General features: G+C 46.0%; 1 protein-coding gene and 1 long non-coding RNA gene across 10 annotated transcripts in view; both read left to right on the top strand.

Moving 5' to 3' along the window:
- The window catches only part of LPIN1 (lipin 1), a 99,699-nt gene extending 88,741 nt beyond the window's left edge, over positions 1–10,958 (top strand). For all 9 annotated transcript variants that reach the window (XM_073216398.1, XM_073216392.1, XM_073216425.1 and 6 more), the window contains 3 exons: positions 4,194–4,308; positions 5,193–5,296; positions 8,444–10,958. In XM_073216398.1, coding sequence (XP_073072499.1) covers positions 4,194–4,308; positions 5,193–5,296; positions 8,444–8,603 — 379 coding nt within the window. In that variant the 3' untranslated portion in view covers positions 8,604–10,958. The remainder of the gene's footprint in view (positions 1–4,193; positions 4,309–5,192; positions 5,297–8,443) is intronic.
- Positions 10,959–12,641: 1,683 nt separating this feature from the next.
- LOC140844425 (uncharacterized) lies at positions 12,642–14,110 on the top strand. The gene is made up of 3 exons (XR_012122679.1): positions 12,642–12,941; positions 13,296–13,524; positions 13,642–14,110. It is a non-coding gene; the product is annotated as an uncharacterized lncRNA (long non-coding RNA).
- Positions 14,111–17,978: the final 3,868 nt, after the last annotated feature.

Raw genomic sequence — 17,978 nt, 5'->3', positions numbered from 1 at the left:
GGGGGCGGAGGTGCTGCTGATGGCCATGGCCGACTGCCTGGTCCTTCCAGCCCGGCATTCCGGCGGAGTCATTCTGTGTGTTAGTTGTCCTGCAGAAGTTCTAGAACTGATGGGTGAGTCTGCCATGAACAATGACTTGCGCTAGCAAGACACTTTCACTGGGTACAGTTCTGATTGTATCGCCTAGATCTAAGTTGGAAACAAGGAAAATAAAGTGGGTGGGTATGCATGCAGCACAGTGGGCAAGAAGGTGCTCTCACTAGAGGGGGTTCTGGAGTGGGCATCAAGAGCCCCAAGCTCTGATGCTGGCTGACGCCGGACTGATGGTGTGCCGAGCGGGTGCCTCTCCTTCCTGAGTCCTTTTCCTCAACTGTCCAGTGAGAGGGTTGGATTAGGTGATCTCAAGGGTCCCTTTCACTCTAAAATGCTATGATCCCAGGAAATATGTCTGAAAAAAGAAGTTGAGAGACTCTGTTTCACACACCTAATCTTTTTGTTCAGGGGCTTGTATTAAAGTAGAAATTGCTTTGAGTTATATGATTCTTTTTAGTTACCTGCCTTCTTTTGTTGTGGTGACAGAGCTATTCAGAAGATTTTCATAAATCCTGTTACTGCAGTGTACACTTTTAACAAGCATGGCCTGGTGTCATGATGAGTTGAGCTGAGAGGCAGGGCTGGACCAATTAGCCTCTGCAAACTTCCATGACTCTGGGCTACTGGACAGACTTGAAATTCTGGAGTTAGACGACAAGAGGCTGGCCTCTATCTCTGGGAAGGAAGAACCTAATCCATAGATAAGTGTGTTTCCCCTAACGGTTTTCTGAGCCACTGTGAGATGTGAATAAATAATGCTTGGTAGTCAGCGACAGTAACGTGTCTTCTGGATGTGTTGGGTGACCAGTGACTGTCAGCAAACTCAGATCATTCAAGAGAGAGGCTGTGCCAAGGAGCCATCTGTACTTCTCGCCATAGCAGTTCTCCACAGTCCTCATTGCTTATCCGTGGGCATCCTTACTGCCAAACAGGGAGCCTTGCACTTTGAAAGCACTGAGTGGCAGGGGGCCAACGAGACGTTTCCTTAGTGTGCACTGCTTACCCTATATATGTGCATGCAGACATCTTCCTCCCCGCCTCCTGCAGTGTGCAAGCATGTATGTGTGCAAGAGAGAGTGTGTGTGTGTGTGCATGTGCATGAGAGAGAGAGAGAGAGAAACTGAAGCAGGAAGTTGAAGTTGGCTGGTTTAAATCCCCAGTGGATTGGAGTTTGAGACTTAGAATCCTGTAGTCGCTCATGTATCTCTCTGCAATAGTCCTGAGTTGGGGGATGGTGGAAGACTCTTTCGGTGTCAAGGAGGGCTCTGGAGTCCACAGGAGTCAGTGCAGAGCCAGGACGAGGCCTTGGACCTTCTGACGCTCAGTTTGGTTGCTCTGTCATCACCACCATCATCTAAATGACATCTGAGTAGACACAGAAGAATGTTTCTGGAATACATGCGAAGCGTAAATGATAACCAAGCAGTGAACACCAGCATACCCACAACCAGTTAACAGTGAAAGGGCGCACTGTTACCCCTAAGTCCTGACCGCCCTCATCCGTCCCCGAGAAGGGATGTACTGCTGTCCCTGTATCTTGTGTTAATCATTCTCTACTTTTCTAAATAGTTTTATCACATGTATTTGTAATCCTAACCAGTATGTTTAATTGTGCACATTTGTGAGCTTTATATAATAAACAGATCATACATTCTTCTGGAGCTTGGCTCTTTTCCACTCAACATTATGTTATCAAAATTGCTGAGTGTAGCTGTAAGTCACTCATTTCTACCTCTGTATCGCATTCTGTTGTTTGACTGCCGTGGTTTATTTATCCATTCTACTGTTGGTGGTTACTTGAGCCACTTCCAGTTTTTTGCTATTAAAAGCAGTGCCTGCTGTGTGTGTCCCCTGGGGGCACACGTGCAGTGGCTGCTCCAGAGTACACACTGAGGAGTGGGATATCTGGGCCACAGCTGCACACATGCAGCTTTCTTAGGTCATTCCAAACCGTTCTCCAAAGTAGTCGAACCAATTTGCGCACCAACAGCAGTGCGTAAGTGTCCCATTTGCTCTGCTTTCTTGCCAACATGTTGTCAGCCATTTACATTTTGCTCCTCTGGTGGTTATGAAATGTCTTTTTTCCTATGTTTATTGGCCGTTTGGGGTTCATCTTCTGTGAAGTGCCTGTTCAAGTCTTTTCTCCATTTTCTCTTTGATTTGTGAGACTGTGTTATGGGCTTTGTATACATAGCCTTTGTCGTAAGTGCTGCAAACATCTTTTCCTAGTTTATGGCCTTTGATGAACATAAATTCTTAGTTTCACGCAGTTGAATGCATCATTTATTCTGCAGTTTGTGCTTTTCGTGTATTAGAAAACCTTCCTTGACTCTGGGCATAAAGATAATCTCTGATGTTAAATCTAAAGGTGTTGTCTTTCAAGCCAACCCAAGAGGAACTGATTTTGTATATAAACTGCAGAAAGGGTTCATTTTCAGTTTTTATTTTTCTCCTTATAGGGCTATTCAGTTGTCTCAGCACAATTTACTGAAATCCTGCCTTTCCCTCCTGCTTTGAATTGTCATTGTGGCCATACATCAAGGGTCCATAAATGTCTGGTTCTGTTTCTGGCCTTTGCTTGTCTGTGTAGCTATTAGAGTCAAGTTCTGTAAAAACATACAGATGAAAACCTGTTGAGAGTTTGATCAGAATTACAATGAATCTATAGATCATTTTGGGGAGAGTTAATATCCACTTATAATATTGAATCTTCCAGTTCAGTTATCTAGTATATTTTTCCCTTTATTTAGATTTTCCCTGATATATTTCAATGAAGTCTATAATTTTATCCATAAAGGTCTGGCACATCATCTAATTAGGTTTATTCCTAGACATTAGATATTAAAAATTCTATTTATAGAATTATATTTTCTACCTGATTGTTTCTGATGCATGAAAATGCAGTTGATTTTTATACATCGATTTCTTTTGTACATGAATTTTATAGTCGGCAATCTTACGAACTCTTACTAATTCTGATAATTCATCTGTAGGTTGTCCTTTTTCATGTAGACATGTTTTTGTGAATAATGACAGTTTTTTTCCCTTCCTTCCTAATCCTCACAACCTGTATGATCATCTTACTTCACTGCCCTGGCTGAGACCTGCCGTGCGGCGCTGAATCAAAACCTATGCTGTAGGTTTTGAGTATCCATATAGATCAAGTACAAAAATCAAACGAATATTCATATTTGACCTGATTGTTTATAGGTCATATTGCGTGATCAAAACCGAAAGTTTCTGTGATGACTGCCCTTGCACTGTTCACCATGTAAGAATTTATTCACTATGTAAGAATTTGTTCTCCATGTAAGAACTTGTTCGTTATGCTTCAGAAGATTGGAGACTGACGAGAATTAGGCTTGAGATGGATTAATGATTGTACATTGAGCGTTGACCCCCCTATACTGAATTTTATTGTTGTTAACAACCATTTGATCAATAAATATGAGAGATGCCCTCTCAAATAAAAAAAAAAAAAAAATCCTATGGAAAAAAAAAAAAAAAAAAAAAAAGAGTTTCCGTCTTGATTAGATGCTGAATTGTATCAAATGCCCTGTCTGTATCTAATGAGAAGATCATGTTTTTTTGTCCTTTCATCTGTTAATGTGTTATGTTACATTAATTGATTTAAAGTATTCAATTATTACTGCATTCCTGGAATAAACCTTTTTGTTCTCTGCTGCAGTCAGTTTGCATACATGTATTTATTTAGGATTTTTGCGTTGACTTTCACATATGGGATTGGCCCGCACTTTGCTTCTTTCGGTCTGTTTTTGAGATTATGCTGGCCTCATAAAATGTGTTCAGAGATGTTCTCTCTTTTTCTGTGCTCTGGAATTCTTTGTTCCTTGGGTGACTGGTAGAGGTCTTTGGTGATAGCGCTTGTCCATTAAGTTTTTTTTTGTGGAAAGACTGAAAAGTACAGATTCACTTTGTCTAGTGCTTTTCTGGGATGGTTTAACTGACTTACATGTAATAACTTTTGAAGATACGAAAATGTTTTTAGTGCCATGGCATCTTTGACATTTATAAATAGTTTGGTGCTAATGAAGCTATCCTCTCACGCTGATCTGTTATTTATTTGTTTGTTTTAACAGAGAAGTGATTGAAAAGAAGCCAGAAAAATTTAAAGTTCAGTGTTTGACAGACATCAAAAACCTGTTTTTTCCAAATACAGAACCCTTTTATGCTGCCTTTGGAAACCGACCGGCTGTAAGTAGTGGATTGAGTATATAAGAGCTCTTGAAATTACTATCTTTTCTGGCAGCAGTTGTCTGAAGACTGGCCTAGACTACAAGTGAAGCCAGATTCTCATCCTTACTAGAAATATCTGGTAAAGAGCACTTGCTTACATCCAGAGTCAAGGAGATTGTAAATTATTTCAAGGCCTGTGTAATTGTTTTCTTTGAAGGCTGGTTAGTAGATTTCAGCATGAAGCTTGAAATGTGGGATTAGAAACTTCAAATACCAAAATTACTTGCAAATAGTGAAATAAGAACATTGAATAGATCCTTCTATCAGAAGGGACTCAAAAAGCCAATCCTTAGTACAATGGTGAATTCAGCATCACAAGTTTTTGTTATTTTGTTATTTTCTATTTTATCTGAATTTAATTTTGTTTTATTTTTATATCAAAGTATGTTGATACAGATTATATCAGAGTTGCAAGTTTTAAGAGTATTGTTTCATGTGGTAAAAGAAATGCTTTGAGATTTTGTACTACCCAAATTTGCTGGGAAGTTCAGTTTTCTGGAGGATATAGTTGGGTTCTAACTTCCCAGTAAGAAAATTCTGCTTTTGAAACCCATGCCCGAGAAAATGGGTCAGAGAATCAATCACCTTAAGGAATGTTAGATTCGTAGGGGACATGTTGGACTCTTTACTCTTCAATGCAGTTTTTGAATAGATGTGTGAACTGAGGCCCAGATGGAAAACTGATCTAATAGTATCATATCCAGAGATACTCTTTGTCTATAGGATTTAGAACTATAGTTCAGGTGAATGAAAATTTTATATTGCCTCAAATCCAAAATACCATGTACTTGTATTTACAATGTACTCTTCTTTTTTCCTAATGAACGCTTTGCTACATATAGGATGTGTATTCATATAAACAAGTAGGAGTTTCCTTGAACAGAATATTCACTGTCAACCCCAAAGGTGAACTTGTACAGGAACACGCCAAGACCAACATCTCCTCGTGAGTACCGTGCGCACGCGGTGTGAGTCCTGTGTCATGACCATTGTGCTCTTAATCTTGGAATGGTGTTTCACAGTTTATACTCTGTCTTTTTATCCTCTTGCCATAGTTTAATCTTTAATTCCTACAAGGAAAAATATTTTAACTCCTTGTATTTTGTCAAAACTTAATTGTTGGACAATCTGAGTTAAGTCAGATTCCCTCTGGGTCAAAATTTAAACTTGCAGGTAGGTCCTGCTACAGAGTGGTGTCGAATGAATTTTAAAACTAGTAGTTTAAATATGCCAAGTTAGGTATGGAAGCCTAGAAGGCAAATTAGAAATGTATCCAAACTGAAGTATCCAACAAAGCAGTATTTAAAGGTGAGGAACGATGCATCTCTCCCCACGCTGACCTGTAAGAGTATTCTCACCAGAAACACTGCAGAATTCCTCTCATACTTTTGGTTGAAGCCTGGTTTCCCCAAGGCAGTGGCTGAATTAGGCTTCTATTTGTGACGAGGCGTGCCAGCTTGCTGTAGAATCTCCTGGACTTCTATGTGTCTCCCTTTGGGATCCCACCTTCTTCAGTGGAGAGTGTTTTCTCATCCCATGTGTTGGGGAGCTTTGCCCAGTGGGGGACATCAGCAGACAGGTGTCACCCTGCCTTGTCTGTTTTGCAGGCTGCACCTCTTTTGGCCTCATCTGTGCAGACCTGGAACCTACCCTCAGGTCTGGGCTACCCCGGTGGCCTCTGGGGCCCACTCATGGGAAGGAGTTGGACTGAGGAGTTCGGTTCTTTTGGCTTCCTAGGGATTGGTCTTCTGGGCACCTCCTTTGTTTTAGAAGATGAAAGATGTAGGTTCCCCCTCAAGCAGATTTTTTTGCTTTCAAGATGACCTTTTTGTGGCTGTAGTGTACTCCAGCTTCCTGGGGCAGTTGCAGGCTATAGGGGCCCTGGGGCCTATCCACAAGCCTCCTTGCCCCTCAGTCATGCCAGTTCCTAAGTGGTTCTCCAGAGAGGTGGAGAGAGAGGGGAGGCTGGGCCACGACCCTCCTCCATCTGCCCTGTGCTTCCTGATGGTGGAACAACAGCTGAGCTGACTTACTAGCCCTTTCCTTGCGGCTTCTACCCATCTACATGGCCACACTGACAGCCGCGGGGGTCCCATCCCTACTCTCCCTCGTTCCCATCGCAGCACATGCCCACGTGAAGGGTTTCCTCAGGCTGGCAGAGATCTAATAGATTTCTGTTTAGGGTCAAAAGAACTCTCAGCTGATGAGACACTGCCCAGAAATGGCAAAGGTTTCTGCCTGGGCAGCCGCCAAGTAGCAGGTCTTGTCATGGGCACAGAGAGAGGGATTCTGGCACCTGCGGGCTCAGCACAGGAGGCCTTGAGGTTCTGCCATTCACTACGACGTGGGTTAAAATGCACGCTTTGCCCGTGCCTCGGCCTGGGTGGATCTCTGCACGGGAGAACACGTTACATACTGCCAAAGGATGCTGTCATCTGACACTGGGTTGGGAGACAGGTTGTTCCTGTGAGAGAGTGACTCTCCCCAGGAAGACACCCTTCTCTGACACGGAACCTCATACACCAGCATTTCAAAGCTGAGTAGGTGTCTGCCCCTCGGACGCTGTGTGAGAATCTGGTGGAACGTCTTCAGACGGATGCTGAACTTCAGCGTTTTCTGCCATTGTTTGTGACCTCAGCACATGAGCTCTGCGTGCTCTGGAGGACCTGTGCTTGGAGGGGGCTTCCGAGAGAGGCATGCAGTGGAGCTCAGCCCCTGGCTCAGCACAGGAGAGTTGATTTGCAGCTGGCGCCCAGTTCCCCCAGCAGCGGACAGTGAGCAGCTATCCTCAGGGAGGGGCTGCCTCCCAGAGCCACAGAACTCAAATGCATGGGTCTTAAAGCCAGGAGGTAGTTTAAGAATTTGTTTTAATCCCCAGGAAAGACATAATTCTTGCCTATTAAGAGAGATTTTTCTCATTTGGTGCAAGCATGATATTTCTCCTAAACCCTTTGGGGATCCTTTGTAAAATGCACATACTCATTTAATAAGTTATTTTATGCTTCAGAGCATGCTAATTCCTGGAGTTTGGATTTTGAAAGCCCGTTTTAGTTCTTAGCAAATTGGAACTAGAGAGTTAACACTCAGGGAGGATTCTGGGGAGGGTCAGAGAGGCCTGGGCTCATCAGAATCTCTGGTTGGAGGTGCCCGGGGTCTGAAACTGCATGCTCAGTACTGCAGCTTTCCTTTTGTAATGTGGGCCGCAGGGACTGACATGCAGCCTCTTCTTGGGAATACCTAAGGAAATAGGATGATGGGATATTGCAGGGAGCATTGAAAAACACTGATCTGGACAATGGCATGCTCTAGAAAGATGAAGGGCCTGGGGCCCAGAGAGGGAAGACACTTGGTCAAGGTCACACAGCAAGATGACCGGAAGTAGATCCTGGGTGCTTGATTCTCAGTCTAGCTAAGTCTTTTTTCCCTAAAGCTCATAACTAGCCAGGGCTAATTATTTCCTCATGTCATTTTTGTTGACTAAGTGTGTTGAGCTTCCAGCATACATCATTTTATTGCTGCGTACATTATTTTATTTAATTCTTGCACCCTCATCGTGGCAGTTTTCATTTCCTTCCCTTTATAGTAGAGGAAATTGTGGCTTAGAGAGATGAAGCCTTTGGCGGAGATCATACAGCTAGTAAATGCAGAGCTGAAGGTCAAACCCATGCCTCTTTAACCCCCAAGGCCCAGGGGCTTCTCCTTGCCCAGCAAGCAGTCTCTGATGCTCCAAAGGTGTGCCTCAGCTGTGACTTTCCCCTGCCCGATGCCCCATGTGAGTTCTGTGGTGGAAGCCTGCCCCTGCCACATCCTCTGTGGCTTCTGATCTGCCTGCCTTCGTCCGTACTTTGTGCCAAGTCAGGTCCCACCTGCCCTGCCTGCAGGGCCTTCTCTGATCCCTCGGTGGCATGCTGTTTGATGTCCTATCACCAGTGAGGAATTAGTCCCAAATGGCCTCCTTTGTGCTTGGCAGGCAGTCCGTTCCTTGGACTCGTAGGTGTCTCCTGACTTCCAGGCCCAGCTCAGGGTGCATGACGGGCATGCCACTTGGCTGGGTGTCCCTCTGACGCTATGATGTTGCCCATTTTCCTTCCAGATATGTGAGACTCTGTGAAGTGGTTGACCACGTTTTCCCATTGCTGAAAAGAAGCCATTCGTCAGACTTCCCCTGCTCAGACACTTTCAGTAATTTCACCTTTTGGAGAGAGCCACTGCCTCCTTTTGAAAACCAGGATGTACATTCTGCCTCAGCGTAAAAGGTTCCAGGCAACCTCCTGACGTCACATGAAGACCGCACACCCCCATTAAAGGAGAGGCTCTGGGAGCCATGGAGCCTGATGTGCAGTCATTTGCTTCAGAGCAGAGGGAGTTGAGCAGCATCTCGCCCACTGCTCCCTGCCCAGCGGCTGACATTTGGAAGTGAGATAGGGAGGGTGCAGTATAGGGGCAAGGCCTCAGGTGTGCGCATGGCGGAGAAGGCATTCCTGGGCTGGGGCTTACAGCCGCCGGAAAGTGCCCTTCCCAGCCGCCCCAGCAGTTGGTTACCATTAAAGTGAGGTTGACGCCCATCATACCTAAGCATAGAGCTGCAGGGGGTCCCCGCCGATGGTCATACGCCATGTGTGCCCGACTTCTGTGCTTGGCAGGAGGGCCGTGCAGGGTCACTCCGCTGGCATCTGTGGTCTCTGCAGGGATTCCAGCTTCACTGTGCTGGGCCTTGGCCTCGTGAATGTGCCCTCGCGGTATATGCTGACCGGTTGCATAGGTGATACGTTCTCCTCTAATGCCTTTGGTTAAAGGTAACCTATGTCATTGGCATATTTCCCCCCACTTGTGTGGTTCAAGGCTGGAATAGTTATGCCTTAATGTTTTTGTTTAGAATGTGCTTCGTTTGGCTCTTTGTAACTTTGCAATGCCTGAAGTTGAGATCATAGCGTATGTTACCAGGGCAGTATTTTGAATCAGCTCAGCACTCTGGCGGCAGCCTTTCATCCAGTGAGGAGATGCTGAAAATGTGGACTTGAACAGAGCTTATGCCCAATGATAATGATGCCGATTTCTAGGGGAGTTCTCTAAAGAAACTGGTTAGTTTTAAGAAAATACTTTCAGGAAGTTGTATTCTTTGTAGATATTATTTATTATTTTACTCTGATTGGGTTACTATTATTAGCATTTTAGCCATATTCTTTCTACTATAACTGTCATTAATACATTAGAAAGATACACATGTTGGACCCAAAGAGCCTTATTTTGTATATAGCTCGCGACACTGACCTTCTTTTGGGTTTGATGGGTAATACTCTTTTCCCTTACCTTTTCCACTCAAATTAAGGGCAAGTGGATAAGTAATAGTTTGAGTGTCATTCTTTACTGGTAGAAAATGATTCTTTTACTTTTTTATTAAATTGGCTTGTGGAGAGAACAATTTGAAAAGTGAAAGAATTATTTTGGTAAAAGATTTTGCTTTATTTTTTTAAAGAACATTTTGCTCCAATGATTGAAGTGCTTTCCTATTTAAGTTGCATTGTTAGAGTTAGAGGAGGCAAAAAATGGAACAGTTGAATGAAATTATACTCTTTCTATGAAAGAAAAACCCAAGGGGCTGCCTTCCTTGTGGTGGCAGGCTCTGGCAGTGGAGGCCTTTACTCAGCAGTCCGCGCGGCCCTACAGAGAGAGGCAGACACATAGTTGACTGCAGATGGGTCCAGAAACACGAACGTGCTTGTGCAGTTCCCTTTTGGAGGCACTCAAATTAATTGAAAATAGCCTTACCTTAACTACCCTGGGCTTGTTCATTATTGACCTTTAGAGGCTAAATGAATTCTTCCTGTCATGAGGTATTTTGGGGTGAAGTTTAAATTGTGACCTAAGTATAGCTCCTGGGCCTGCAGAGGTGACAGCATCTCCCTTGTGCTGGGGGGTTTGCCTTTGAGACTGGCAGCATATCCCTCATGCCATTCACCCATCACTGGGATGACTCTCCACATGGAGCTGTGAGAGCACGCAACCTTGAGCTCCTAATTTTGATCCACTTTTGGCTTCCACACCGCTGCACTCTGACATAGAGCCCACCTTCCACCAGAAAGTCACCCTCTTGGGTCTGTGTCAGATCCAGAGTGTGACCCCTGGAGAGTCTGTAACATTCACACCTGGCTTGTGGCTTCAGAAAATGAGATTTGTGCCAGGGCTGCCACTCATGCATTTGTGAGTTGGTTTATCTGAATCTATACAGTTATGACCAACCTAGTAACCCTGTGCTCATTTTGCTAGAACGCTGTGTTTGGACCACATGTTTCAAGGTTGCTCTTTGGAAATGAATCACCCACAGTGATAAGTCATCAAATGTTCATCACATGTGATGGAAAAACTGTATATACTTAGTACATAGAAAAATATGTACTGGGTATGTTGGAGAAATGGTTACATCTGCGAAGAGAATTCCCTTTTCAATTTTATGTTTGGCTTACCCCTTTAAATATATTTTATTTACAACACTTGATCTGTATTTATATTTGCTTGTGCAATGATAAAATCACTGTAATACTCCTTTGTGTTGTGCTGGGTGCAAAGGTAGAAAATATTTTAATAAATGAGACTGATGAAAGACTTAATCATGTGTGTGGATTTTAAATAGTTTTGGTAAGATATTAAGTTGCTGATTTTCTAATGTGTGGTATCAAGCATATCATTCTCTATTGAAAAAATGCTTAAGCCTATGAAGTGTTCAATATTTGGAATAAAAGAGTCAGTCTTTTCTGATGCCTTTGGTGCAGTATTGACCTTCTGGTGCACTTGGGAGGGTAGGGAGGAGGGGTGAAGTTGTGAGGAGGGGGCTGCAGGGAGGGCTTGGTTAGCTGTGCATGCGGTGCCTCCCTGGGCCCGGCCCCCAGTCGTTGGTAACAGGGTGGTCACACAGTGGGTTCTGTTCTGGGTTCTCATGAGATGGTCAGGCAGGTGCAGCTGCCAAGAAGAAGGGCGCAGGAAAACAAAGGTGTTCATTCTCAGATTCCTGAAACGGGAGGCAGGCTACTCCACATGGAGCCTCATGGGAGGCACGAGGGTGGAAAGGAGGCCGAAGTGGCTGGAGAGGGGCGAGCCTAGGCCAGGGCCTTCATTGGGGTTTCCACGGGAAAGGTAGGCAGGGAGGGTGACGAACAGCTCAGGATCGGCTGGTTTGAATCATTTCAGCAGCCTCTGAGCTGTAAGGGTGCTCTCCTACTGGCTGGCGCCTGGCCCTGGGATGCCTAAGACAAAGGAATATGGCACAGGCTAGATAGAGGAGGTCCAGCCCAGGACTGGTTACTTTGTGTATCACCGGCGTGCTCCAGCGGGCCCTCTGCTGGCTCTAGAAGGCTAGCCAGTCTCCCCAGCCAGAACACGAACAATGCGCGGGAAAGAAAGGTATAAACAATATAGGTGCCCTAGCCGCACATTCACTGGTCTCATTTTTTGGACTCATTACTTCTGTGGTATAACAAACTTTGAACAAATTAGAACGCTTGACTAGTTCACCAAGATAACTTGAAAACTCAATTCCTATTGATCTTGTGCATCATTGACATGCCTCAGACATCCTATTGATTTACCTGCATCAGCCTAAGTGTTTTTGGGATAAATGTAAGAGTATTGGTCCCTAAATGCTTTAAAGATGCCTGCACAGGGGAGCAGGCTGAGCTCCTCATAAAGCCCAGATCCAAATAGTTCATTTCTGGACTTCTGTAGAATTAATGCTCTTGTATCTTGAAAATAAAACAAAGGCCTCCCCTTTAGTTGAACATCACAGATTAACTCCACCTCTGATTTCAGACTGTGGGCCTTTGTAAAATAAGAATCAGAATAAACTGTACTCTTTGGCCAGGGATCCCCACTTGCTCCCGCCCTTCACCACCTTTCCTTCTGAGGTGCCACTAGGCTATGCTGTTGCCATTCGGTGCAGGCGGCTCTCACCGTGCAGGGGAAACCAGCCACGCAGCTCGAGTTTCCCCAACATCAGCTGTATTCATCTCAATATTTAAAATACTTCCTATTTTGATGTTCAAAATTGACACACCCTGCCAGACTTGGAACCAGCCAAGGAACATTGATGGTGGGGTCAGTGACCACCAGCTTTGGGCCTCGAAGGTCATGCGTGCTGCCTGGTGCCATCCTGGGACGGGAACAGTCATGGGGGGAAGGTTAAGCAGCTCTCATTCAAAAAGATTTAAAGCCCCCTGGAATCTGAAATTCCTCACTCGGGCAGGAGTGTTGCCCTCCCCAGCTGTTCCAGGGGAGCTCTGTTGTCACCATCTCTACCCCCCTGCTCCCCGGGTGCATCTGTATTTTGTCTTCAGATGAGCGGCACTGCCTGGCTTCTGCGGGCCCCAGGGGTGGTAGGAGGGCATCCTGTCTCTGTCCAAAACAAAAAGGTGGTTAAAATGCCACTGAGGTCTCCTTCCTGCTTCTGACCCCTTTTCCAACTCCTGCTGCAGTCGAGGTGGTGAAGTGTCACTATTACTGCACGAAGGCTTGGTGCCCAAAGGAAACCAGAATATGACAGAAGCTGGCTCTGGAGATCAGCGGGCTCCAAATGGCCACTTGGGGCACAGTCAGTTTTGGTAAGAACGTCGTCCCTGCTTGATAAAGGCCCTCCCTATGGTGCTTGCCTTGGAGATCAGCCACGTGTGTGGTGGGCTTGTGGGGAGTTCCCTGGAGGGGGCTGTGTGGGTACCAGAGTGCCTCCAGTCAACACAGCCCAGGTCAAACATCACTAACTGGCTTAGAGGAGGAAGCAGTTGTGGCTGCTGTGGTTCAGGTCTAAGAACCATCTAGATTTATTCTTAAGGGGTGATCTCCAGCCTACAGCTCCAACATCAGGGGGCTTGTTAGAAATGCAAGTTCTCGGGCCCTACCCTAGACCTATTGAGTCACAGTGGGCATGGGGCCCACAACCTTTGTTTAAATCCACCCAGGATTCCAGTGCCCACTCAAGTTCCAGACCATATACCTGAGGCCGGATCCCGAGAGGTCGCTTCTGTAATGCAGTGACGGACACCTACTTCAGTCTGGCCTGGCCGGAGCAACAGTGCTGGAGAGGGGAGGCCCCTGAGCCCAAAACAGGGGCTCCATTGAGTCATATGGCCCTGTGGTGACCTTTGGTACACAGATGCCAACCTGAGCCATCTTTCTGGGCTTCTCAGGGTAAGTTGGTCCTCGCTGGGAGGGGACTCTGCTTGCGACCAGGCTGGGCAGCCCAGTACATGTGAATAGCAGACCTGGGCTGTGCCTAGATTTCTGATGGCTCCGTTCCTCCCCCAGATCATGGGGCCAGGGGGTGCTGTCTTGATGCCAGCAATCTTTTCACTGGTGCAGGAAGCGCATTCAGCCCTGCATGGCCTTTAATGAGTTCTGCAAGCAAGTGGCCTCTTCCGGTGACTCATTCTGCCTTTTGTGCACCGGAGATTGTGGTTTTAAGTTTCACTTTGGAAAGTAACCACTACTTGTACTGCTTTCTCTGCTGCTGGAATCTGAACAAGTTACATTCATTTTGCAACAAAGAAATGTAAATGTAGGAGCGACAGTCATATTTCTGCTCTGATTGTAAAAACATCCTTTTCCGAGATGGATGACAGAGCCAAGCTAAGAAGAAATGGTTTATATTTTCAAGTAATGCATTCATTTGGGAACTTAATATTTTTCCTTCTAGAGTGGCCTGATAGTTTTGTTTTTCTTCTTTGTCTTCTTGCTTCATATTTCAGGGATACCCTGAAAATAAACAGCGCTTGTTGATTAAGTGAGGCGGTGAACCTCTGATTTATTGAGAGAGAGACTTGGTGCTGGATGAAAGTTTGTGTTTTTGCTTTCATGCAGTGAAACAAAGGATGATGATAATAGAGATCATTTCTGATACAATAAAACAGTTTTCATCTGGGCCTCCCACAGGACTCAATTTTTGGTACCTGAATAGATGCATTTTCTAGGCTTAGAAAGAATGATCAGTGGACACACGTTATACAGCAAATTTTTTTCCAATTCAAATAATAGTCATCTTCAAAATGTTAGTGTTGAATGACATCATTTTTGTATAGTTTTATTTAGATATGTGCAAGCATAAAGCAGTAGCCCTTGTGCAATAATCAAGCCAAATGCATTTAATTTTAAATCACAAAATTTGAAATTAAGTGTAGATAAAAAGTACAGGGCTAATAAAATTCAAATTAACATGAATGTTATGTGGTGGAAAATGATGTATTGAAGCTTGTGAACTGACGGTGATTTGAGTTTATAACAGAGGTATTTTTTGTGTTTCACTAGCTAACTGGACTCTTGTAACTTTTGAGCACAATGGACCACCACTTAAATCATTATTAATACTGACTTCTAAAAAACACAGTAATGAGAAAGTTCTGATTACATATTTCCATCTACATTGACTGCTAATGAGCTATTGAAGCTTCTTACACCAAAGATGGTGTCCCCGCAGTAAATGGTCCCAAAGGATAAATGTGGCACTGACTGGGGAATGGGAACTTTTTGAATTTAGCTGGGGACTATACTACCCAGGCTCTGTTGCCCTAGTCTTCTCTCTTTGGAGTGCCGTCAGACCTTTGTGCGCTCGCACATTCTGTGACATCATTTAATGTACTTAAAGCATCAGCACACTTGGGGATCGGGGTTGGGGTGCTCATCAGCCTTCTCTCCTCCAGGATTCTGACTGATGGAGCATGCACTCTAATAATGTGGAGGGTCCTGTAGCCTAAATGTACATCTGCACCCTAGGGAGGTGGCTGGACGATTCTGGTTCTAGAGGGCCAAAGCTATTTGGAAATGTTTAATTATGGTTTTGCTTGCTTTGGGAGCAAGTTGGTGGATGGTCAGGTGAGACCCTTTGCGTGGATTTGGGGGAACCCTGGGATGGGAGATGGTTTTCTCTGGGATTTGGGGAACTGGCCTGGCACCTCTCATTCCCCTTTACAGCAACAAAGGTTGGGGAGTTGAGCAGCCTCCAAATCCTCAAGGTCTGGTCCAATTCCTTCAGCACCTGGAGGGGAGGTGGCGGAATACATCTTACCTGGATGCTTTGGGATGAGTGGGGCCTTGGGTGGAGTCTGGCCCACCTAATCTCCCACGGCCCCACTCCTGCAACACCAGGCTGATGAGATAGTTCCAGACCTGGGGCTTCCCGAGGTGTCCTGGGCACCTGCGGGGAGGAGGAAGAGGACAGTGGCTTGGACTTGGACCCTAGAGGAGGCCGGGCTCCTTGTCTGAGGAGCAGCAGGCCGTCAGCATCATCTTACAACAGTGTAAGATCGCCAGTTAATGTATCAAGACAAATTCAGACACAGGCCTAAACTAGGGCTGTCAGTTCACAAAACTTCATGATTTATAGCATGAAAACATGAGCTATAAAAAGGTCAAACCTTAAAATCTAGGATGTCTTGCATGTCTGTAGGACTATCTCACCCATGCACGTGGATGGAACACAGCTTTTTAAAGGCAGTTTACACATAAATGGATATGCTTGTTCATGTGCTCACTGAAGCAAGTCCTCTAAGAAACTTCAGTCCACTGGTGTCCCCGACGACTACATTTGCAATGGTGCACCTTTGAACACCTCTTTCCAGGCTGTGGAGCCCTGGCACCTTTAGTTCCCCGGCTTCCCCTCCTCTTCCCGCTCTCCCCTCTGCAGGCCTCAAGATCTCTTCAGCATCCCCCACCCCACAGCCTCTTTCAAACTGGCCCACACGTAGCTCTCTGCGTGGCTGCTGCATGTCACATCATTCCGTTCACCCGAACTTGCTGAACAAGACTGAGCCAGGCCAGGAATGGCGGGTTACCCATTTCCCCCCGGGCAGTCCCAGGTCAACGTGGAGCCCGGTGGAAGGACATGCTCCTGTTCCCTTTCCTAAGCCCCTGCTGCTGGGCACCTGGTATATGCTCAGAAGGCTTGGGCGGAAGGGGTCTGGGCTGCGCCTGCCTCAGCTCTGCACTGTTCCCTTGTGGCCACCAGTGTCCTCCCTGGGTGTCGGTCTCTTTGTCTGCGAAGTGGGAGACCATTGTCCTTCCTGCTTGTTCCATGTGGTGGCCACAGAGCAAATAATGGCATAAAAGAATGGCTGTGTCTGTGCTTTGAAACTGTAAGATAAGGCCCAACTCTTTATTTTTTTTTTATCATTACTATTTCTGATTACTTTTTACAGTCACTCACTCCATTTTATTGAGAAAATTGAAGTTCGAAGAGATGATGATTTGGAGGGTCCTCTGATTAGCGAAAGGCAGAGTTGGAACTCAGGTCTCCAAATCCAGCATGATTTCAAGTGTCAGCAGGCTCTGTCCCACAGCCTCCACCAAGAGTGGCTGTTGCATGGTGGCCACTGGGATGACAGAGGCTCAGCGAGCAAAGATGAGCCATCACCCTGCCATGTGCCTGTGCTGTGAGCCACCTTCAGAACTCCATGCATGAGAGGCACCAGCATCCACTGTGCCTGAGAGGGTGGCAACAGGAGGACCCCGAGCACAGACCAGACCGTAGAAAGACTTGGAGCAGCGCCCTGTATCACTCAGGGCTGAGTCATGGTGTGCACCACTGTGCATTCGTTTTTTAAAAATCTAATAACACATTTCAAAAAATGGGGTAAGCGCTTCCTGTTTTGACCAGAAACAAATGCAAACCAGGCTCTGTTCCTCTCACTAAGCAGAGCTTGACCTTTCAACTCAAATATCTGCAAGGACCCAATGTTTCTGTGTGGGGGGATGGAGCACATGGAACGGAAGTGCTTCTCCAGAGAACTGGAGGATTTGCCAGGGCACAGGAAACCTGCCGACTGGACACACCAGTGTGTGAGCCGATGAAACGGTGTTTGGGGCACAGGACTGAGTGAATTGTTTTCCTCGTTGGCCTTCTGTTCTTTGCTTGCCACTGAGGTATCACAACAGTGTTACAACACGAAGGGATGACAATCCTGTTCAGTTGCTGAGTTTCTGATGTGTGATATCCTGGTGGAAATGGTAATTGGTTGGGGCTTCCAGTGAAAATGGGAGGGACAGGGGGTTTGGAGACCCTTAGACTTGGGAGGTGTGGCATAGCCATCCTGTAAAGAGTCTTGCTTTTCCTGCAGAGAAAAGCAGCTGCCTCTGTTTCCTGGTCCTGAGACTCCAGTCCTGCACTTAGGTGGGGCCACGTCACTGCCTCTTGGCCGTGGGAATATGAGCAGCAGTGACCAGATCACCTCTGGGCCAAAGCAGTGAAAAACCCAGTGTGCCTTTTCTACGCTCCCTGTCCATCCATTGGAAGCCAAGGTCTCTAGGGCAGAGCCGCAGGAGGGCAGGAACCTGGGTCCCTGGGCCACGGTGGCAGGCAGCCTTTCACACACCGACACAGACCTGGTGGAATGAGAGGGGAGATCCTGCAGCGATAACCTCGGAGACCCAGAGGTTTATTTGTGACAGCAGCCAGCGTCTCCTAACAGGTGCACGGAGCAGGACAGGCAGGGAGGGATGCAGATGGGAGAGGCGCATGGAGGTGGAGCGGCCTCACGGAGAGAGGTGGCCACCAGGCCTCCTGCGCTGACAGTGTCCGTGTGCTTTGGGAGAAGTGGTGTGTCAACCCGAGTTTTGTTTTCTTTCTCTGTTGTGAAATAAAGAAAAAAAAAAAA

The sequence above is a fragment of the Manis javanica genome, chromosome 1 (assembly GCF_040802235.1).
Source record: "Manis javanica isolate MJ-LG chromosome 1, MJ_LKY, whole genome shotgun sequence".
NCBI classification, from domain to species: domain Eukaryota; kingdom Metazoa; phylum Chordata; class Mammalia; order Pholidota; family Manidae; genus Manis; species Manis javanica.
Note: the sequence above shows the minus strand (reverse complement) of the source record. Positions and strands in the feature narration are given on the sequence as shown.